General features: G+C 55.7%; 1 protein-coding gene across 5 annotated transcripts in view; it reads right to left on the minus strand.

Annotated features, from left to right (window-relative positions):
- Positions 1 to 6,177: 6,177 nt before the first annotated feature.
- POC1A (POC1 centriolar protein A) overlaps positions 6,178 to 23,685 on the minus strand; it is a 118,526-nt gene continuing 101,018 nt past the window's right edge. For all 5 annotated transcript variants that reach the window (XM_043441906.1, XM_043441908.1, XM_043441904.1 and 2 more), the window contains one exon: positions 6,178 to 6,888. In XM_043441906.1, the coding sequence (XP_043297841.1) occupies positions 6,790 to 6,888 (99 nt within the window). In that variant the 3' untranslated portion in view covers positions 6,178 to 6,789. The remainder of the gene's footprint in view (positions 6,889 to 23,685) is intronic.

A 23,685-nucleotide genomic window follows, 5' to 3' on the forward strand; every position in this document is an offset into this window, starting at 1 on the left:
AACCCAACAGAAGACCCTGGGAAGAAATATAGATGGTCAACAGACACATGAAAAGATGTTCAATATCGCTGACTATTAGAGAAAATGCAAATCAAAACCACAATGAGATATACCCTCATAGCAGTCAGAATGGCCATCATCAAAAAGTCTGCAAACAGTAAATGCTGGAGAGGGTGTAGAGACAAGGAAATCCGCCTACACTGTTGGTGGGATTGCGTAGCCATTATGGAACAGGATGGAGGTTCCTCAGAAAACTAAGAATTACCATATGATCCAGCAATCCCTCTCTGGGCCTATAGCCAGAAAAAACTATAATTCAAAAAGATACATGCAAACCTATGTTTGGGCTTCCCAGGCGGCTCAGTGGTACAGAATCAACATGCAATGCAGGAGATTCAGGTTCGATCCCTGGGTCGGGAAGATCCCCTGGAGAAGGAAATGGCAACCCACTCCAGTATTCTTGCCTGGAGAATCCCATGGACAGAGGAGCCTGGTGGCTACAAGCCATGGAATTGCACAGAGTTGGACATGACTCAGCAACTAAACAAATACCACCACCACCTGTGTTCATAGCAGCACTTTTCACAATAGCCAGGACATGGAAACAGCCTAAATGTTCATCAACAGATGAATGGGTAGAGATGTGGTCCACAAACACAGGGGCTACTATTCAGCCATAAAAAAGAATGAAGGACTTCCTTGGTGGTCTAACAGCCAACACTCTGTGTTCCCAGCACAGGGGGCCTGGGTTCAATCCCTGGTTGGGGAACTAGATCCTACATGCTGCAACTAGAAAACCCCACGTGCCACAAGGAAGACCCGGTGCAGCCAAATAAATAAATACTAGTGAAAAAAGAACGAAATGATGCTGTGTGCAGCTACATGAACGCAACTAGAGATTATCATACTATGTGAAGTTAAGTCAGAGAAAGACAAATACCACATGATGTCACTTCTATGTGGAATCTACAATATGACACAAATGAACCAATCTATCAAACAGAACCATGGACATACATACAGAACCAAGTGGTGGCTGCCAAGGGGGAAGGGGCTGGGGGAGAACTGGAGTGGGAGGCTGGGGTTAGCAGATGTAAGCTTTTATATATAGAATGGATAAACAATGAGGTCCTACTGTAGCACACAGAATTATATTCAATATCCCTTGATAAACCACAATGGAAAAAAAGAATATATATAACTGAATCACTTTGCTATACAGCTGAACTTAACATTATAAATCAACTATACTTCATTAAGAAAATATTAGAACTGGAAAAAAAAAAGGTGACTTTGGGATATGTTGCAAAGGGCATGGGCATCCCTGTGGAAACCTCACAAATGGCCCTATTCCTCAGCACATCCCAACTGAGGGCAAACTGGACCCAACCTCAGAACCAAGGCCACCCTGGGAGCAAAGGCTAACTTCACAGTTGGGGCCAAGAAGTCCCACTGCAGCAGCCCAGACTCTGGCCAGCCCAGGCCTCCACGACAGGAAGCACTTTCTGTTTCTAGTTAACAGGCACATGTGAGATGCTGCCTGGAGGGTCCGGGAAGACTAATTACGTTGCTTCTCCTGCTCCAAGTCCCAGAGGCTTCTAGGAGAGCCAATCCAGGACCAGCTGTCATGGAGAACAATTCTGGGGGCTGAGCTGAGGGGGTGCTGGCCCTGGGGAGGACGATCGGCACTCCCAGCCCCACCCTGGGCATGAGGGTATGTCCTTGGGTGACTCTGGCTGGGGTCAGTTTGAAGGGCTCAGAGCAGAGGTGGGTGGGGCATCACAGGAGCTTCTGGGGGAGCTGGCTGGTTCCAGAGACCTGCCAGGTCAAAGCACGTCATTGGGCTGAGCCTAGCTGGGGAAAGGCAGGGGCAGGGCAGAGGTCTGGAGGAGAGGCCAGTTGAGCAGAGCATCTGCAGGGCACTGGTGCCCTCGGCCAGGCCTGAGACCAGAACAACATGGACTGGGTGAACGTGGGCCCCAGGTGCCTGGGGACGGCCACAGTTCCGCAGTCGGTCTCCACTCCAGAGCTGATGCCGGGTGCCTAGCTGGAGAAGGATGGAGGCCAGGAGCTGACGTCAGTGTGTGTGACTGAGTGACACCATGACCCCAGCTGGCTCCTACAGGCCAGACCGCTGCACACTGAGCACCCAAGAGAGAGTCAAAGTCCCACTTTCAGAAGCAAGTATTCGTGCCTGCAAGAGCAGCTTCGGACTGAGAAACGGGAGCTGCAGGACGACAGGACTTCCGCTCCTGCCCAGGGCCCTCATCTAGCAGTGCTCAGGTTTCTCACGGGTGGTAGGAAAGAGTGGGGGGCAGAGGTCGAGGTTCCTGTCACAAGCACGCCCAGGCATAGGGGGTTCAAGGTGGCCTCACCTGAATTGAAACCATGCTCAGCCTTGCTCTATAAATAGGTTCTTGGGAGAGTGTTTCCACACAGCAGCTCCCAGCCGGGAGGAGGGGCTGGCACAGAAAGCTTCCTAATGGCTTCGCCCCAGGCTGTCTGGCCCGGCTCCAGTCTCATCCGTGAGCCTGGATGTGAGGGCCCCATGCTCTGGGCCTCTAGAGAGACTTCCCCAGAGCGACTGAGAGTGAGCCCGGGGTGCTAGAGTGACAGCTGGGGTGGGCTGGAGCCCACCCAACGGGACAGGCCTGGTGTCAGGGTGGTGATGCTCACAGGAAGTGAGCTCAGGCCTTCAGTCTGCCGCTGCTGCTTTGGCAACACGGTTCCCTCCTTGGCAGCCTGGAGCAGGGTGGGGTGGAGGGGGCGCTTGGAGAAAACTCTGGGGCTGATGTCTGTGCCCCGTAAATGACTACACACCCATGGAAGCTGGAGCCATCAGGGGCTCCTCTTGAGCAGATCATTTAGGAAGGCGAGGTTAATGACGAGGAGCCGGGACAGTGTGACTCACCACCCTCGCGCCGGCTCAGTGGGCTGGGTTTCCGGGATTCCCGGCAATCACAAACGCCCACCCCCAAGCCTGCGCTGGCCCTAGTGGCGGCCTTGAAGGGCCTGCCTTCTCGGGTGGGGGTGGGGGGGCTGTCTGTCAGCCCAGCTCTCAAAACCACCACTGGGGATGCCCATGGCAGCGGTCATGGGGTCAAGAGACCAGAACTCTGGCCATGGAGAACTTCAGAGCCAGCACGACTCTGGGACCACCAGACTGCGTTCTCCTGGACACAGGCCAAGTTCTGGGGAAGGGGTCCGAGCCTCCAGAAGTCTCTCTCCAGCCACCCAATGAGCACACTCGCTCTGGGCACCTCCTGTGCCTGATGCATCAGGAACTAGCTCACAAACCATCTCCACAAGGTTACTAAACCCATCTAAGGTCACGGAGCTAGCAGGGGGGCAGAGCGGGCTGTGGCAGTGGGTCAGGGGCCTTTGACTGCCCTGCCCTACCCTCTTGCCTGATTTCTCTTAAGCAGCACACCCCTGTGGAGATCAGGAGCCCAGGGACAAGGACGCTGCTAGATGTGAGGATGGCAGAGTCTCCAGGACAGGCTGGCTCATGCCCCTCCAGTCTCTGGAGGGACACCGGTCTGTGGGGACCCCTCGGCACTTAGCCTGTCGGGCTCCTGGGAGGGGTGCCTCAGGAGGGGAGGGTGGCGGGCTTGCCACAGGCAGGGGTTGAACTCTGAGGCTGCTTTCTGCTTGGTTTGGAGCCTACCTGCCCTGCCTCTCTCTTTCTCTGGCAGGAAGTACAGATCCATTCCTGGAATCTGGCAAAGGGTAGGTAGGGGGCTGCAACTTAAGTCAGAGACACTTCTTTCATTCCGCATGGTAGGAAAATTAGAGCATGAAGGGATGGGGGTGTGGGGTTGGGATCTGTCATGAAGACATACTTCCTAACAAAAGCCTCCTAGCCTAAAAACATCTTCCTAGCCACAAACCCCCCCCTCTGCAGTTTGGTTTTCTGGAATCTCAGTTACCAAAATCCAAACTTAGGAGAGATGACAGCTAAGCTGAGGCATTCACATTTCCAGAGGACTGCTTCTGAGCTTGGCAGCACATCTGGGGGACTGGTAAGAGCCCCGGCCACAGGGGAGCTGCTGGGGTGGGCTAGCAGGGAGTGTCATTTGGGGAGACCACAAGAAAGGCGGTCATGGGGCCCCCAACTGGGCCAAGTCCCCTCATGTTCCCCGCCGCCGACCGCTTGTCAGCACCCCCCATAGCCAGACCTGTCAGCCACTAGCCCAGCCAGCACTGCCTAGTTGAGCCCCCACACTCTGCCTCAACCTGGTCACTCACACTGACCCCGGGCTTGGAGGCCGCAGGTCTCTGTGATGTTTCAAAGACAAAGACAGCTCTCCAAGATCCATCCTTCTCCCCTGTGCCAGGCCTGGCTGGTGACTCCATCAAGGCAGGTGAGTGTGGCAGGAAACCCCTCAGGAGGCCCTGGTCCAACTCCTCGTGCAAAGCCCTTCCAGATGGCCCGTGGTCACAGCTCTGTCCCCCTCCATCTGGGGAAGCCCAGGTCACGCCGATACTGTCCCCCCAGACAGGCTGTGTGCTGTTTGGTGGGGGGGGGGGGGTGGTGGCGGGTAAGCAACCCTCTCTAGACTGTTTACATCTGATAATGGTGGTGGGGAAAATACCACACTACAGCCTCCCAGGCCATTTCCCAAATCGTTAACAGACTCTCAAACCCACATTTTTTCTCACTGAGGAAGGGAGATTTCAGAGAAAAATTAAAAACTTGATCCTGGTATACAATGAAGGCGTGATGAGTGGCAACCCGTGCTCGGTCTGTGGGCAGAGCTGGCACACATGCCTTGAAGGCCCCTTGCTGGGGCACCCTGTGTCTCTGGAGACAACCTCGCCTGGACTGGCTGCCCGAATCACCACAGCCCCATTACCTGGAAGCTCCAGCTCCACCGGCCAAAACAAGGCAGCCGATGTCTCGTCAGGGGCAGGGCAGCCAGCCTGGGAGGGACAGACAAGCATGGCCCCACAAGGTTGTCCCCCCTGAGCAAGCTGACTTGGGGCCGCTCAAACTTTCCCTAAAGGCCTCCAGGGCGACTTCCCCGGTGGTTCATTGGCCAAGACTCCATGATCCCAGTGTAGGAGGCCCAGTTTGATCCCTAGTTGGGGAACTAGATCCCCACGTGATGCAACCAAAAGTTTGAATACAGCAACAAAAGATCCCACATGCCACAACTAAGACCAGACACAGCCAGATAAATATTAAATAAATAGATAAACCATATCTCCTTAAAACAACAACAAAAAAAAAGCCTTCAGAGACTGGGAACCATGACCTCCCGAGGCAGCTGAGGAACTTACCTATCAGTTTAGACCAGCAAGACTTCCTGGTTCTTCTACAGACTAGCAGGGCCATGTGGAGGACTGCAGCAGGTTCCTGGGGGCTCTGAAACATCCCGCGTCGTCAGCCTCTTGCCCATCTATAGTAAGCTCCATCCTCCTAGAGGGACAGGTAGGCCAGGGAGCCATGGGCCTGTCAAGTGCCTACCTGGTGGGGTGGTCACCTCTGCTACCCGACACAAGAACCTGAGGCTCAGAGAAGTTACATCACCACGTTGAGGTCACGCAGCTCAACCAAAGGCAGAGCCTGAGACCTGACTCCAGACTGAAGCTCTCTCCCCACCCAGGTGGCAGAGCAGCTCCCCCAGGCTTGTTGTTCATCGAGACTCAACACAGGCTGCCTCTTGTCAGTCTCAGCTCTTAAGGCATTCAGCCTCTGCTCCCACCTGAAACCTGCAGAGGCTGGGAACCTCATTAGCCGCCTGGTATTGACAGTTCCTGGGAATCTAACACCGCCCGCTCCCCTAGGCCCCAGGGCAGGGCAAGTGTGTTGGAGGGTAAATACCTCCCTGGCTGGCAGGGCCCCAAGAGGCTGAATGCAGACATATGGGGAACACTTGCCTGGCTTTCCTGCACAGATGCAGGGAGGCAGCCTACGGAACCCTCATGAGCAAGGGGACATGCAGGTGCCTGAAGCCTCCAGGTCCCAGCTGAAGCAGCCGGCCAGGCCAGCCAGAGGGACTCTGGCTGTCCTTGCTTCTGAAGACCCCGCACAGTAGCAAGCAGGGTGTGCGCAGTTCTGGAGGTAATGCTGGCAGGGGCCCTCCCCAGATGTCATTTTGTTCTCCCTTTATGGACCCTGGGGATGGAGGAATTGATTAGGTCTCACTCAGAACAAGCCATTCCAGTGACGAGCTCCATCAAGTTCATTTTAATGTTCAGGTTCCTTTGCCCTCATGGATGCAAAGGAAGAGGCCATCAGGCCCCAGTAAACATGTGGGACAGAAATCAAGGCCACTGCAAAGCCACCACCCCCTCCAGAGGGCTTGTTCCTGGATAAATCAGACAGACGGGCCCACTTTGGGCCTTTTGTCAGATTTAGAGGAAACTATTGGCTCATCCAACCAAGTGGTCTATCCCTACTCTGAGATACAGGACAAAGCCAGTCACATGGCAGAAAGGTCAGTAAAGGATGAGTGAAAAGCAGGGTGACTTGGGGCTCCTGCCTCCAGAGGAGAGCTCCATCCTAGGGCTCCTTCAGACTCCAAGGTAACAAACATTAATGTGAAGTGGCTCCTTCACAATGAACTAGGTATATCATTTGTGCATACATGGGCCCGGCCTATGGGGGCCTCCCATCACCAGGTGGAGAGTCTCTGGTTACAGGGCATAGGTCCACAACCCCTGGGGCTCTGGGATGGATATGGTTCCCAGGGCTGAATCTTATTTATTTACCCAAGTGTCCAGTACAAATCCCCGACCTGCCACCCCCCAAATCGACCGAGCTCTTGATTCTTGTTCCCCTGATCACGGTGTTGTTCTCTGCATGATTAGCTGCTGGTTTTCCAGACACTGCTTCAGCTTGTCTTCTGTCAGTGTCAGCCGCTGCTCCAAGATGGAGACTGTCTGCAAAATAAATGTTCAGGCTCAGGATGGAGGGGCCCCTGGGCTGCCCTCAGCCAGGCCTGCTCAGCTGCCCCGGAACAAACGCCATCTTTTCCCACCCACGCTGCTGCTTGGTGCCCTGTCCCTGGGTCTTCATGTCTGCTCCTGCTGGTTCGGGAAGGTACTTCTCTGATGTTTGTGGGCAGCGGAAGGACACAGTGAGGGAAAGCAGGCCCTCGTGGTCTGACATTTAGACTGGAGTTGCAGAGCAGAAGCACTTGCTCATCTGTCCTTTCAGAGACCAACCAACCAGAGACCATCAACCATCTCCATTCCGAAGATGAGAAAACTGCACCCACAAACGAAGGGACTTCACCTGGGTCCTGCCTAGGCCTTTTATCTTTACAGCTGGAGGGGCTTCCCAGGCTTGGAGGGGAGAAACCTGAACCCAGGAGGGCCACTGCCTGTCTGAGTCCACTGGGGACGGCTGCAGGAATGTGCTGTCTGGGGCTGAGGCCCTAACACCCTGTTTCTGAGTCCATTTTCTCTGCTATAACAGGAACGATAATGCCAAGATCACAGCAGTCCTGGAGACTGTGAGGTGACATCGTGGTGCCCAGCATGAGTCAGCCTGGCCCACGCTGGCCACAGTGACGATGCCCGTCTTGTTGGCCTCCTGGGGGCAGAGACTGGCTCTCTGGCCTCTCCTGCACACCTGGCATGATGGCTCGTCTGCCGACCTGGCCCCCAGACAAGGCAGCAAAACCTGCCCCCCTCCTCTGCCTTTGGACAGAGCGTTGGCAGAAGTGCAGGAGTGTCCAGGCCCATGCAGGCCCACAAGTACACTGGGAATGAAGCAGGCTTGGTTCCTTGCCGTGTAGCCTACAGGCATTAGAAAGGGGTCAGATTAAGAAACAAGACTTTCTCTTAATTTTACCCATTTGTGGGCTTTCCCAAGAGGTTTTGCCACCTTCCCGAGGCTCCATGGAGGCTCTGGGCCTTGGTCCAGTAGAAATGAAACTTTCCTTTCACATATTTAATAAAACACTGAAACATTTGGGGAGGGAGTTTCCCCTCTGAGGCTGCTATAAATTCTCACAGCATCCCGCACAGATATCAGCCTCATGGAGGCTTGCTCCTCCTGGCGGCTGGCCCCTTCTAAACAAGCTGGCCGGGCTGCAGGGGGCTCTGAGCCCCAGGGCACAGGACAGAGCCTGAAAAGCTGCTGCCTGTGGAATATGAACTGGCACCCTGAGAGGCAGAGCTGAGCTGAAAGAGACGATCACATTCCCCTCTACTGACCGGCCAGCCATAGAGGGGGTCTGCGGTTCGTAAAAGTGGCAGCGGAAACAGCCCCCGGCTGGCCCAGAGCAGCATTCCTGGAAGTTTCCACTGGCTGCTGCAAAACCCACACTGAGCCAAGCTCCAGAATCATTCCTCATCCAGACTTTTTCCGATGGTCCCGGACTCCAGGCCCCAGTGGGGGAGCCAGCCAGCTTGTCCTCTTCTGGCCAGTACCGCCCCCCAACACACACACACTTAAAAGAAAGTTTTTTTCCATAGGGACCGAATTTCCAAATGTGGAGGCAGTGGGTTTTGGGCCAATGTCAATACCAGGGGTGCCACGCATTTCATGGGGCTAACTAAGTAGTGCTCCATGGTGGGGGGTGGTGGGGCAGGGGTTACTCAAGCTCAGTAGAAATATGGTCATTAAATTTGATGATGTTAAACTTCTTTGAACAAAAAAGCATTATCTATTTTACCTCAAGCCACCTAAACGGAAGGTGTTGGGAGGTCCTTCCTTTGGAAGCCATAAACGCTTGAGGGGGGGTTTCATAGCATGTTATAGACAAATGGGCTGGGAAAAAAAAAAAAAGCCCACCCCTCTCAAATCTGCAGCTTCTCCCCTTCCCCCAGGCAAGCTTCTGGAAGAGCCGCATCATCTCTGTTTGGTCTCCACCTCCCACTCCCCGTGTGCCCAGCCTAATCTGCCAAGATGCTGGCTGGCAGCCACCAGGCACTGATCAAGTCCACCAGGCTCTTCCCAGTCATGTAGGATCCCACCAAACCCCATCTGAGCTGGAAGAATGGGCCGGTGAGAGAAGCACAGCTTTGAAATTCTGTACATTAGAACAGTCTCTGCTTTACAAATCTGTCTTAATAATCCTATCCCACTAGAGCATGGGACCTCATTTTCATGGGAAACGGTTATCTCTTCTGATAATGTGAAGCCCGGAAGCCCTGATTTCTGATTTGCTGACGCACCTTCCTCCACCAGAGAGAGGGCTTCCCCAGTGGTGGAAAGGCTCTGATGGGGGCAGCCAAGTAGCAGAGGTCAGACACACTCAGGGCTGGTGGTACACGCAGTGAGAGGCCAGGCAGGCCACCTGCAGGGAGCAGCCAGGGGTCCATGTGAGTAGGCAGCAGTACCCCTCACAGGTACAGATAAGATTCTGGGCCATGCCCTGTGCTGTGTTTGCACTGTGACCTTCACCTGTGGGCTCAGCATGCCTCTGTGAACATGTGCTGCCTTGACATCCAGGGCAGAGCCCTGCCCTCAGTCCTGCGTGCCTGGGGCCACACCAAGCAGGCTGCTCATAGCTTACCCCACCTCATGCCCTGGTCCAGCCCTGGGACTCTTCCTTCTGCCACCTGGTGCCCATACTCCCCAGGCCTGGAGACAATGCCAACCTGCCCTAGAAGGTGAGGAGAAGCACTGGAAAGACAACACCTCTGCAGTCCCTCTGAGTCCACGCTCCCAGTCCAGTCACCTCACTTTCCTTTTATTCAAGGGTGAATGACCTGGTCCCAGCCTCTCACAAAGTCCCCAGGGGGGTGAAAGTTGGGTGTTGTGGCAGGTCCCAAAGAAGGAAATGGCCCAGCCGGACATGGTGTCATAGGATTAGCAACTTAATTTTAAGGAGGGCCAAGGGAAACTGGAGAAGGGGCCGAGGAGTCAGGGTTTCTGGCTCCTGGGCAGACTGGTCTGGGCAAAGTGTCTGGGAAAGACAGCTATCATTGAATTGGTGATTCAATGGCTAAGACTCTGTGCTCCCAGTGCAGGGGGCCTGGGTTTGACCCCTGGTCAGGGATTAGATCCCACACGCTGCAACTAAGAGTTAGCATGCCATAACAAAAAGATCCTGCATGCAGCAACTAACAGCCAAATTAATACACAAATAAATATTAAAAAAAACAAACAAAAAACAGCCATCAGCCGGGACTCTGGGGCCAAAATTCTTCCACAGAGAGGGCCCTCCTGTCTGTTGACCTTTGAGAAACCAGGAAGCTTCATACACTCTCCTTGGCCCTGTGCCATCCAGACATGAGGCCCCCAAAGTCAAGACCTGAGGGAAGACCCAGGACTGGGCTCGGGGTGGGAGTGGGGGAATCCTGATTCTTTTTGCTGAGCTTGCTCTTTGTTGCTGTGCGTGAGCGTCTCATTGCAGTGGCTTCTTTTGTTACAGAAATAGGCTCTATGGCTTGTAGGCACATGGGCTTAGCTACTTGGCTGCATATGGGATCTTCCCGGACCAGGGATTGAACACGTGTTCCACTGTATTGGCAGGCAGGTTCTTTACCACTGAGCCACCAGGGAAGCCCCATCTTGATTCCTGACACACACAGCTCCAGGGGCTGTTCTTGGCAGTTGACATGGAGTGCTCACAATATTCCAAGCACTCCAATATGACCCCTCAGGGCGGGAGCCTTTATCATCCCATTTTTTGCCAACGAACCAAGGCACAGTGATATTAACCTGCTGAAAGTCACACAGCATACAGATGACAAACCTGGACTGTGAACGCTGGTGGCCTGGCCTCAGTGAGGGCTGACGTGCCAGGAACTGCGCACGTCTGTTTTGTCCCCATCCACCGTGTTGAGCCTGCCCCGGCTCACTGCGGCAGTGCCTGAGGACTACTGGGCCTGGGACCCAGCAGCCTTGATTGTCCCCCGCCCTGTGCCCAAGCTCAAGCTGCCTGAGGACACAGCCATGGATCTCTCTTCTCACCCAGTGGCAGCCACCTTCTGTCCAGGCCACTTGGTGTGGTGGCTCTGGATTAAATGAGTAGCAGCAGCTGGAAGGGACACCCCCGACGGTCACCCAGCAGTGTCCTCACATCATTTGGCCACTCTTTGAGGCGGTTCCCAGGCCTCAAACACCTCCCATGCCCACGGAGCAGCCTCTTATCTAGCTAAACATTTAGGTTTGGAATTATCATGAAAATCACAATTTTAAGCTATGAAAAGGCAATGCTGCTGCTGCTGCTAAGTCACTTCAGTTGTGCCCGACTCTGTGCGACCCCACAGACGGCAGCCCACCAGGCTCCCCCGTCCCTGGGATTCTCCAGGCAAGAACACTGGAGTGGGTTGCCATTTCTTTCTCCAATGCATGAAAGGGAAAAGTGAAAGTGAAATCTGCTCAGTCGTGTCCGACTTTTAGCGACCCCATGGATTGCAGCCCACCAGGCTCCTCTGTCCATGGGATTTTCCAGGCAAGAGTACTGGAGTGGGGTGCCATTGCCTTCTCCGATGAAAAGGCAATAATATAGGGATATAGCGACAAAAACCTTTTAATATGTATGCAATGGCAAGTGACCCTAACACCCTTATTTTAGACGCTATCTCTCACTGGGGTGCTTTCCCTACAACACAAGCAGTCAGACCCCAACTAAGTTGTGGGACTTGCCCAGGTCACCACTGGCGCCCCACCCCTCACAAGACTGGGCTCCACTTTAAATGAGGCACCGTCCTCCCTGAATCAAAGCAACAGGAAGCAGAATTCGGACTCCATGCCTGGACACTGTCACTCTTTGCCCAACACCGTCTGCCTCCCAGGGTCACAGCCACAGGGGAACCATAAGTTTCACTTTCAAAGTCACACCTGTCAGAGAATCACCTGGGGGCTTGTTTCAGAAACACCTTCTCCTGCTATTACCAACAATTTCCAGAAAGCCACTGCCCTTCTCTTAAGGGAAAGCATTCCCTTAGAAACACTCCTGTTTGCTGTTGAATGAATTCTGTTGTTTCTCTGGACCAAGGGCTGGCACACTTGGCCTGCTGCCTGTTTTTATAAATAAGGTTTTACTGCCATGCCCACGTGCTTACTTTTGTCCATGGCTGCTCCAAGGGCAGGTTGAGTAGTTGTGACAAACTCTATGGTCCACAGAGCTAGAATACTGACTGTTAAGAAAAAGTTTTCCAACCCTTGCTGGAGACACTCTCCTCACTCACTCAGATCCTCTGGGGCACCACCCTGTGCTGGCCCCTGCCAGGTCCAGGGTGACAACGGCGCAGAGCACACAGGGTCAGCTGGCCCCACAGGATGTGCAGAGAGCTGGTGGCCGGTGCTAAGCAGCTGTGGGGACTGCAGTGTGTGCTGGGAGATTGCGGGGTGCTGCCTGGTCAGAGCCAGGGGAGGTGGCCCTAGGAAGTGAGAGGGCTAAGACTGGGGGAGTTCACCAGGAGAGAGAGGCAGGAAGGCCCTGAGGTGGGAGGGAAGGCAAGAGGCAGGAGAGGTGCCTGGGAGGAGGCAGGAGATGGGGTCGGCCCTGCAGGCCATACCTGGCAGCCCCAGCTCCAGCCTCCGAGCGGCAGGAAGGGGCTGGGGGCTTGAGGCCAGGTGAGGCCCCTCTGGCTGCTCCATGGGGATGGTCTGGGAGTGGCTGTGATTAGGTACGATGGAGGCAAGAGAGGGTGAGAGGGTATGATGGCGGGTTGGTCTGGAGGTGGTGGTGGGTGGGCTAAGGACGAACGTGGACAGACTCAGAGCCATGAGGTATGAACCACCAGCACCTGGTGGTGAGTCAGACAGGGAAAGAGAGAGAAAAGAACACAGGATGAGGATGGGCACGGCTGAGGCCCCTCTGAAAGGGTCAGGCAGGCATGGGGCTGTAGTGGAAGAAGCCTGGGCCAGCAGCAGGGTTATTTTGCATTTCTCAGATGATCCTCATTAATGGGGGCAGAGGGAGCTGGGGGGAGACAGGGAGAGGAAGAGGGCGCTGAATCTACAGCCCCGGGATCCTGGAGAGCAGACTCTGGTGCAGGCGTGCGGGGGCTCTGACCAAGGCTCAGGACCATGTCAGTGAGGCCACTGACAACCCCTGGGAAGTAGCCGGGCCCTCAGTGGGTGCCGAGTGAAGGGCCACCCAACCCAGGGGCCCCACAGGAAGCAGGATGCTGGAGGCATTGGGGGCCAAACACAAGAGCACGGGAGAGGCCAGCTGGGGCCAATGGGTGGGGTTCCTGTCATGACCTGGTCAGAACTCTCTGAGGAAAATTCCCTGGGAGACTCAGCAAGGCTGAATCTTTTGAATCCTGATTTTCCTGCCGAGCGGGGAAAAGACATTGTGACCTGTCTCCTATGGGGGCAACACTGACAGGGCGAGCCGCTTCTCTCGCTCACAGTTCAACAGTGTAAGACGCTTTATGAAACACCCTGAAGGGCTTTCTGAGTGTGATGTAAAAATAACCAATTTTAAAGAGACAGACTTTTATTTTTAGTCCCCTATGAATTATAGTGACGCCCGAAGGAGTTGCACCAAAATGCCAGTCCTCGGTGCTAAGTCTGACACCCGGGGCCCTGAACTCCAAGTGGGAGGGAACGCAACACGGGAGACATTTTGACAGCATCACGGTTCCAAACCTTCCTGCCTCAGATGCCTTTTCTCTGCTGGCATTGAGTCACCAGGTGTCTGCGCCCCCTCAGGGCACAAACTGAGGGGACAGAACCTGGGTGTGTGTATCTCCTCCGGCCTCTAAGGTGGCCAAGGGGAGCCTCAACCCTCACTCCTGCCACAGGGCCTCACACATCTGCGACGCTGGGAGAAGTCAAAGCGGGTATGTGGGGCCTCTGCCCGCGAGGGGCCAGGCAGCCATACTCCCAGGGGCTCTGCTCCGGCCCAGGGGAGAGTTCTGCGGGCATCACATGGGGAAGGCGAGAACCAGTGCTCCCCGGGAGAATAATCCCCCACCTTGGGAAGCTGTGGAACACAGCAGGACAGGTTCAAGTTACCCGCAGGCTCATGGAGCAGCGCAGCCCTTTCAGGCACACACGCTCCCCACCCCTTCCCATCGACTGCCCATTTCCCAGGCCCCCACAACCCCATGGCGCAGCCTTAGCCCTGTCAACCTCCTCTTTCTCCTTGGCCTGGTTTCCTCTCATGTGAGCTTGCCCTGCACTTTTCCTCAGCTCTTTCCCCCATCTCTCATTTCTGGCTCCTTTTTAAGCCTCTTTTTCCATCTCTCTTTTCACTTTGTGTTTAGGGAGAATGCAAGAAGAAATGTGTTGACCTGGCCCACAGGCACTGAGCGCCGCCTGAGTCCAGCCCCCTGACCTGGCTCACCCGCTCTGGGGCCACGGCCCGGGCCAGCAGACCTGGGAAGAAGAGTGCCAACCCTGAGAGGAGGCCCCAAGGCCTCTGTGCGGAGACAGCGCAAGACAGGCCAAGCACCAGGTGCAGCGGGGGCAAAGGTCCCAAGGCAGAGAACACAGCACTCTCTTGGCACTGCCAGGAGGCCAGAGTGGTTGGTTTGGAGTTACCGAACAGGGAAAAAAGAGCAGTGGCCACAAGGAGAGTGGAGGAGGGCCCCCAGGGCCCGCAGTCAAAAAGGGACAGGAGTCGGGGAGCCTCCACTCCCCGGCACTGCCTCGCTGGACCAGCCAGGGAGAATGGTGCTCCTGTGGCCAACTTACCAAGTGCTGGATCCAGAGGGGACCCTGGGAGAAGAGGCTCAGCTCGGGAACTCATCACAGCTGTCTTAGTTTCACAACAGGTAGTGAAACGGGACTGAGTGAGCCGGCACTTCAGATCACAGACCTAGCTGCACCCTCCAAGCCAGGTCCCTTCCAGTAGCTGCTGCTCTGTCCAGAGCCACCACTGCCACCATCTTGACTGACGACCTCTTGCACACTCCCCATGTGCAAATGCAGCAGGAAAACTACTATAGAACCCTAACTTCTGCAAAGGAGGGACCTCAGGACACCACGAGCCCTCCTGACATCATCCTGCACTCGCACGCTCATCAGGCGGTAACTGAGACGCTGGCTCCTAGGGGCTTACAGGCACTGAGGGGCTGCAGTACCAGTCCTATCTGGGTGGGCTGCTGGCAAAGCTGCCATGACTGACAGTGAAAAACACCTTGAACGAGAGGAAAGGATGAGGATGACCAGCCAGCTGTTCTCTCTACATTTTTCTCAGCTATTGGGCGAGTTCCTTACAAAGCTTCCTGTGCACAGGTGACTCACTCCAGGCTTCCCCACCATCCTCCCCGCTGCCATCCAGCTCGGGGACAGCTCTTCTTCCTGCAGCCCTCAACCCTCAGCCACGGCGCTTCCCTGTCCACACTGCTCTAAGCAGAGCCCCAGGGTGCCTGGGGCCCCCTATGGAGAGTGGTATTGGTTTCTATGGTTGAAAGGCCCTCCTGTGTCTCCCTGGAGCAGGGGAGACAGGTGGCTCAGAGGTGGACGCCGTGGCTGAGCCCAGACAGACGACAGAAGAACAGGGCTGACATTCAGCCACTTGTCCCCTCTAGTGCACTGCCTCATGGCGAGGGGAGCTCAAACTGCCCTGGGAAGGCAGTCTCATGGGAAACCAGGAGATGGGGAGTCTCACAGTCTAGAAGGGAAGAAAGCAAAGGGCTGGGGGTAGGAGAGCCACATAAGCACACATCTGCTACAGCGTGGGAAGGTGGTCAGGTTGAGAAGGGAAACGTGCAGGGCAGAGGCGACACCTGGGAGAGGGCGGGGGAGGGCAGGGGCAATGGGGTGAGCACGCAGGGCGCTGAGCGGGTGGGGGAGGCCATGGGAAGGGCTGATACAGGGTGTCCCCTTTGCTGCCGTGTGGGGCTGTGCGCGGCAGTGCTGTCGGGGCTCTGCCCAAAGAGCCTCCTCACCCGACCCCAGGACCCCCATCGTGCAGTCAGTGCTGTGGGCCCCCACATGGATGGAGGACTGGATGACCACTCCTCTTAGTCCTCATCCTTTCACCTTGGCTTCCTGGAGACACCCCACCCCCTTGCCCTCCATACCACTTTGGCAGTATTCCTTTTCTGTTCAACAGCACAGGACGAAAGGCCAGGCTCCTGGGCCTGCACTCAAGGCTGGTGCTGCCCTTCACTACTGCTCTCTCTGCCCCACCCTGCCTGCTCAAAGCCCTGCTCCAGCCCTGCGCCCCTAAGAAGTGCTCCTCGCCCTCACCCTGGCGCCGGTCCCTGCCCTCCTCCTCTCTCAGCACGTCATGGTGCTGATACGGGTGTGGGCCTTAGAAAACGCCAGCCTCCGCCTTTGTCCTGGGTAGGGAGAGCACGGCACCAGGGCTATGCTGCCTTCGTTCAAACCTGAATTTTTACTACCTTGCTGAGTGGTCTTGGCAAGTTATCCGATCTGGACTTCAGAGTCCTTGTCTTGTAGAGCCATCGTTAACACTTTATCATAGCTAACATTTTCATGGCACTTGCTCTTGGCAGGGCTTCACCGTGGGAACATGGCTCTCCTGGATCACAGGGGCCCTGGCTGAGTGCTGGGCTTGTGGGGGAGGGGCCCAAATGAGGCCCCAAAGACAGCCTGTGGTCAGGCCTCGCAGGGTCTGAGCCATCAGGGCACGTGGTGGTCTGGCTGCTTCTTAAAGTTCTCCTGTGACGGAAAGTTCCTTTTAATCACTTCCAGGCTTGTGGTTGATTCTGGCTTCTCCAGGCAGTCTCCCCAGAGGGGCTGGGGAACCCCAGCCCCCTTCCCTCAACACAGGAACCAGATTCCTGGGGGCGGGGAATGGAGGGTCCCATGTGCCCTGAGCCTCAAAGAGAGGGCAGTCACCCAGTCATGCCACTGGGGCACTCGTGTGTGGGCAACATCCAGGGGCAGCCATTGGCTTAGCGCCCCCGACTCGACTGTGCTGCACAGAACGTCTAACTTTCCTTGGGTTTCACTGCAAAGATGGAAAAATGTGGAATTAATCTCCCCTGTAGCATGCTTTTGACTTCACTCAGATTCTAAAGATCTAAAACAGATGCAATAAAAGGGGAATCTCTTTGCTGTGGGGTCTTGTGAGCTATCAAAACAATACAGGGCTGCTGGGTCCAGCGCCTGCCTGGCTCAGCCTCTTTTCCTGGCAGCTCCAGTTCCGGCTCTCGGGGTGGTACACGTGTGTGTGTACACACGCGGGGCCCTGACTCAATAGTACCCTGGCCAGCTGGCCACTACATGTCAGAGGTGTGTGGGGGCAGAAGGGGCTAGCCCATCTCCCTCGGGAAGGGTTGCCGGTCTGGGCCTGGCTCTTCCCACCACCAAAGGTCTGCGTCTCAGCCCCAGCCTGAGACTGGCGCCTGAAGGTCTGTGGGCCAGGGGCCTTCGAGTCAGAGGTGTGAACACCCGCTCACAAGCAGCTGGTTGATGGCCATCAGAGTGCCAGCCTCATAGGCACAGGGTTTCTGTCTCTGCTTGCTCCCAGGCACAGCCCTGGGCGTGTCATAGGTGCACACTGACTGCTGGATGGACACACGCCAGGCCCTGACTGCCGTGAGGATGCAGAGAAGGCAGGTCCAGGTCCTGGGGCACCTGAGGATGAGCTTGCCTGGCTGCTGAGGACATTCCCCCAGCTTGGTTTGGATCTGGGGAGTTTTGAGGGAGCGGTGGAGGAGGAAGAGGAGGGCAGACAGGCTGGAGCCTGAGGGGTTGCTGCCAGCTGGCCTGGGGAGGGAGGAAGCCTCCTGACCTCAGCAGGAAGTGAGGGTGTGCGAAGCAGGACAGAAATCCAGGAAGCAGCCCAGTTCCTCCCCTCCCCGCTGCCCCCACTCCCGACCTGATGGGACTGAAAGCTTCAAGGCCTGAACTCTAAAGGGGAAGAAATGGAGATTCCTGCTCATGCTGATGTCTGTCTGATAGGTTAACTTGTCCAGATCACACACATCTGATGTACAGAAAAACAAGATCTAAAGACATTCCCCTCAAGCTGTCTGGGCTCAGCAACTGTCTTTTTAACCACCCCTCATCATCCTGCAGCCTGCTGCCAACATCACAAAATGAGCTTTTGTCCCTTGAGCCCTCCAGTCCACATTTCTGCTTCACATTATCTCAGGGATATAGGATTTCTCTGGTGTTTCTGCATCCCCCCACCCCCACCTCTAATGAGGACTAGTTCTCTTCAGGAAGTACATAAAACACTATTTTCTATTGGTGGATTAGCTATGGGATTAGAGAATCTTGGCTAATTCACCTTCCTTGTGACCTTATAGCAATTCCTTTTAAATAAATACAGGCTTTTCCATATTACTACTTACCCCCAAAGAAGAGGCTGTAAAAAGCAGGTCCACTCACCACCATCCATAAAACTGGATGCTCCCGGGACCATAAGGTGCAACCCCCACCAGGAGAAAGACCTGAGCCATACACTCCCTGCCAACCCTGGCCTCTGCCAGCCATGAAGAGGCCACCCAGGTCGCCTAGGTTCTGGGAGGGACACGCCCCCAAGGTGCAGGATGCCAGTCACTGCACAGGCATAGGCTCTGTTGTGCTTTGGCTCCAGGGTGAGTCCAAATAGGGCATGAACCTTGGCCACCTTCAGTATCCCATTTCTTCAGATACTCAGATTTTTAGCAGTCCATATACAATAGCTGATTAGCTAAGACCCAATAAAACACAATTGTCACAAGTCAGAGAGACTGCTCAATAGCTTGCTGGAGGTCTGAAAACCTCAGTACAGCCTGGCAAGTCAGGCTGTGGCCCTCATCCAACAGGTGCAGGGATGCAGGATTCACAGGCTCCCCCTGCCCTGCCGAGTGCCCACTGCCCATGCTGGGAGACCCAGCCTCTCATCTTGGCCAGTTTTCTAAAGCCACCAGCTAGGTCCTGTTCAGAACAGGGGGCACAGAACCATTTCCCCCAAATGCCATGCTCTGCTCAGTTGAAAGCTCCTTTCTGCTTTTTCTCCTCCACCCAGCCATAGCTACCATGGGGAGAATAAGGGTCTGTACCAACAGTGCAGGCCCACAGGGCCCTCTGCAGAGAGGCAGAGACAAATGGCAGACCTGACAGCAAGCCCTCCCAGCTCCCATGGTGCTTCATTCATGAGGGCACCAAGGGGCCAAGCAGTCAGCTAGGGCTTGGTTAATCTCAGAGCTGCTTAGGCCCATTTGGGGCTGCCTGTCACAACCGGAAGACTCATGGGCCCCTTCTTGTGGCCTATGCTTGACTCTTCTAGGGAGGGCCCTTGGGTCCCCAGAGCAAATTGCTTGAGTCCCCTTCCTCCATCCTCTGAGAACTATCCAGAGCCAGGCTGAACGAGAGGTCCCTGCTCAAGACTAGTGCTCCAGCTCCTGCGGCCCAACCCCACCCGCCCCCCACCCGCCCCCACTGCCAGCTCCAAGCCCGCTCTGGGCCTCCCAGGAGAAATCTCATATGACCGTGAACACTCCCCGGTCCAGAGGTAACCGCAGCCTTCCCAAACCCATGTGGTGGGTGGGGGCATTCCATCTGCAGCTTTTTTGGGGAGGGGGTGCTTCTGCCACAACCACAGACAGGACAGAACACAGAGCTGCCATCCAGCCCCCCTCATGGCCTGTCTCTGAGTGCTGCCAGCAGTGCTGGCCCTGACTCAGTACTCCCCAGGCCTCTGCATTTGCAAAGCCAGAGAAGCCTGTGGACAAACTGCCAGAACGAGCAACAGGGCTGGGGGAAGGCCAGGGCCAGCTGCTCTGCAACCGTCTGGAGGGAGACCCAAAGTATCCAACAGACCAGAGTATCTTCAGTCCCTTGTCCCCAGGAAGCAGCCTCTTAACAGGAAAAACAAGTCTCTTGTCTCCCAACCTCAAGAGGCAGGAGCCCTGGCTGTCCTGAACTCAACCGTGGCCCAAGGGCAGCCCTTAAATATCCATGAAGAGGCTGGTAAACCCACTCAGGACTGTACACAGTCGAGGCAAGGTGGAGACATGCACCTGAGGGAGGGCCCGCTCTTGCAGAAACCAGCAACAGTATCCCCTGTGGCCCCACCTGTGTGTGCACCTACCATGGAGTACGGGGTGGGGGGAGCGTGCACACAACCCACAAACAGGGGTCACTGGGCACTTTCTCTGTACACCTTCCCAACGAATTCCATCTGGACATACCTGCGAGGACCCGCCCCCAGAGAAAATGGAGAAACTGCTTTAAAATCTGGAGTCTGTTTCCACAAACAGCAGCTGGTCTGTCCAGGAAAGAGGGACTCTGACAGCCCCTCAGAGTGGTCAGGCAACTCAGTCCATGGCAGGTGGGCCCAGAAGTCCCACACCTTCCCACCAGGGTAGAACTAGACACCTCACCTAAGCAGCCCATCAGAAAGGAAATTGCAGGGACCATGGCGGGCAGGGGGGCTCAAAGCAACGTGTCACTGTATCCAATTCCCCAAGGCAAACAGGCCAAAATCCTTATCCTTGTTGAGTTAGGTCATCAGAGTCACAACAACCTGGACCTTCTAACCAGCAGGGCTGGGTGGCCCGCCCCCACCTGCTTCCCATGGCTCGGGTTCCAGTCCTGGAGCCCAGCGGCCCCCGTGACTCACAGGAACCTGAATGTCTGACATCACAGTCTTGAGCACGGCTGCCACGAAAAAACACAGTTGGAATAGGAATTTCATGGCTTGGTATTTTTAAAAAGCAGCAAGACATGAAACCAGAGTCAAAAATAACTTTGCTGTGAGTTTCTGAGGCAAAACCACTGGTCGCCTGCTGGGCCCAGGCCCCTCACTGCAGCCTCCCCTGCTCCCAGGTCCTGTCCACACGGGCACACCTCGGGCCTCGCCCCTGAGGAAGATGCAGGGCCTCCGCAGCTTCCAGACACCACCCACCCTCTGTCACTCAGGAGTCCGAAAAGGAAGCAAAGGGTGCCAGGGTGGGAGGTGAGGACGCTGGCTGTGAAAACAGCCTCTCCCTGCTCACTGGTTAGTTTCCCAGCACCTGGGAAAGGGACCCTGAAATCATTTGGCAGCACCCCCACAAGAACACAAAGGCCTCTGTCCGGACACTCACTGAATGCCTGTCACCAAGCAGGCAGGCCTGGCAGGGGTCCACCTGGAGCCCTTCCTCTCGGAGTAGCCACAAGGGGAGCAGCCCGGCCAGGGGCAGCAGGGAGCGGTGACTCACGGAAAGAAGGCCGTAAGAGTAGTCTCAGGCCCCACCTGAGATGCCGACCCCTGCTGCCCACCTCCGGGACAGATAGATGGGCAGGGTCTAATGTCTCCCCTCCATGGAGGAGGAAACCACAGCTTCCCCAAGTCCACACAGATGGAAAGAGAGGCAGGCTGTGCCAAAGCATCTGGGGCTTCTGACTCCTGGTTGGAGCTTTGCTCTGGCCCCATGCAGGCCTCTGCAGTCAGGCCATCTATCTCAGGAAGAGACAACTGGGGCAGGCCCAGCAGGATGGTGACAGGGCGGCCGCAGGACAGAATGGGAGTGGGGGGCAGGATAGGCTCCCGGGAGGCGGGGGAGGGCACACGGTACACAGCACCCACATCCATGATCTCTGCCCTAGCCGCTCTTGAGAATTCCCATGAGGGGTTTTGAAAAACAAGAAATCTCCCAAAGAAAAACCTAAATCTCATTGTTAGGGAATATATTTTCCGCAGCAACCATTACAATGATTCAGTTCAAAGAATAGCTATCACAAGATGTATATACATCTTTGCAGAGCTTCAGTCTTGGCCCAGATGCCTGGATCTGGGTTCAACGCTCCCATCTAGTGCCAACCCCCCCACCCCGAGCCACCCGATTTTCAATAGTCTCCAGGCACCCCGGTCCCTCTTGCCACTTCCTGGACTGGGGGCAACACCTCCTGTTTATCTCCCTCCCATCCTAATGGCTAGTCAGACCACTAGAGCCTCCTGGCAGCTCAGAAGCATCCCTGGGACTCCAGCGGTCACAGAGGCCTGCGCCATGTCCACTCCTGTCACCTGACCACACCAGTGCGTTCCCACTCGGATCCCAAGAATGTCTCCCTCATGTCCTGCTTCACAGTCAGCGCCAGTCTAGCACCCAGGTAACCTGGAGCCTCCCCACTGCGCTCAGAGGACACGAGGAGGCTGGGCTGTCCCCACTTCACATGCGAGAAGGCTGAGGCTCTGGGAAGCCCCGTCCCCTGCCCAAAGTTACCCAGGTGATGAGGGATGGCGCTGGCTCCCAAGCCCAGGAGAGCAGTACACCCAGGCTAATGGGCAGCGGCTCACTGAGCTGAGCAGAGCAGCCGTGACACCCAAGGGCAGACCACGGCTCCCCACAGGCAACAGGGATGTGTAAGGTAGCCAGGTGGGATCAAGGCCCTGAGGAGCTCAGTGGCAGTGAAACCCCAAACAGCAACTCCGCAGGGGCAAAGGGGGGGGGTCTCTCCAACACAAAGAAGGGCCAGGGCAAGGGGGTGTGCTTTCTGGCTAGTGGCCTCAGAGGTTGGGCCACTGGGCTGTGACCACAGAGCACTAAGCCAGAGTGTCCAACCGTAACTTTCAGGAAGGTCAGGTTTGGTCTGCAGATAAACTCAGCGGGTCGCACCAGCAGGCGGGCAGGCTCTGAGGACCATGAACCTCCACAGCAGGGTGCTGGCTGTCACCTGGGACTCTGTGACTCCACTAAACATCCCGGCCACTGCCCACTGCAGCCCCAGGCTTCCTCCCTGAAGGATGTTCAGCAGGACAGAAGCCCGTGTCCCTCTCAGAGGCTGCTCAGAACTAGACTAGCCTGTGGGGGACGGGAGAGGCAGTGATGTAAGGGAGAGGGGACTTTGAACTAAGCAGGAGTCAGTGTCGGGGTGGCCGAGACACACTCGGCTCCTGCACAGCATAGGCGTGCGTCAGATGGTAAGGAGCACTGCCAAGGGGGCAGCGTCTGAGGCCAGTACCCACAGGAGGTGCAGAGCCCAGCTGAGATACCCAACAGGAACAAGGATGGCAGTGGTCATCCAGCTCTACACCTGAGGGGAGCCTCCAGAAAGGACAGTCCTCAGCCAGGCTGGTCCTAAAGAAGGGGCCAGGGACCCTCCAACCTGAATGGGACAGCTCTGGCTGGGGCTGAACACTTCAGTGAGAGCCCCAACTCCAGGAGAGGACGTGGGCGTGGAAAACAACCAACAACCAAGCCCGAGGTGGCACGCAATTTAGTGCAGACACTCCCCAACACACACCACTTCAAAAACAGGTTGCGCTCTAAGACCTTGATAGGGACTTCACCTTGGAACCCAAGTTGAGTCCGTCAGAAACAAGCCACACTCTAGCTTCCAGGAATGCACACCGTCCAGCACAGTGGGTGACTGGCTGACGGGCTTGGCCTTTGGTCAGGCGTGCAGCGCCGTCTGGACTTGCAAAGGGGCTGAAAGGTGTGAGCCCGGCCACAGGCCAAGGCAGAGAGGCTCACTTATTCCCTGAGATGCCAGTTTCTTACGAAGTTACTATCAGACTCCTGACTGCTAACACATAACAAAACCTTCCGTGTACGCCTTTAAAACACAGTGAAAGGAAATGTTTTTAGTGTTATACTCTTCTGGATGCAATGAGGCTATTTTTAACCACCCTCTCAGACTTGATTTCCAATTTTATCCTATAAAGTTCTAATTCATTCCACCTCCCCTGATCTCTCACTTGACGAGGCTGTGAAGAACACGAGGCAGGCTAGGTGCTTTCTGATGGCTCTGAGGTGGGGGATGTTTTCTAAGTCTTTGCTTCTCCCCCTCTCAGTACAGGCCTTCTCTTCCAGGGCTCAGGGCGCTCAGGGATGTCGGTGTGATGTGCACACAGTCTCACCACCCCCCCCAGTCACCGATGCCTGACCTTTCCCCTCAAATGTCCATCCGGCAGTGGGTCCAAGGCG

This window comes from Cervus canadensis, chromosome 22 (assembly GCF_019320065.1).
Source record: "Cervus canadensis isolate Bull #8, Minnesota chromosome 22, ASM1932006v1, whole genome shotgun sequence".
Taxonomy (NCBI): Eukaryota; Metazoa; Chordata; class Mammalia; order Artiodactyla; family Cervidae; genus Cervus; species Cervus canadensis.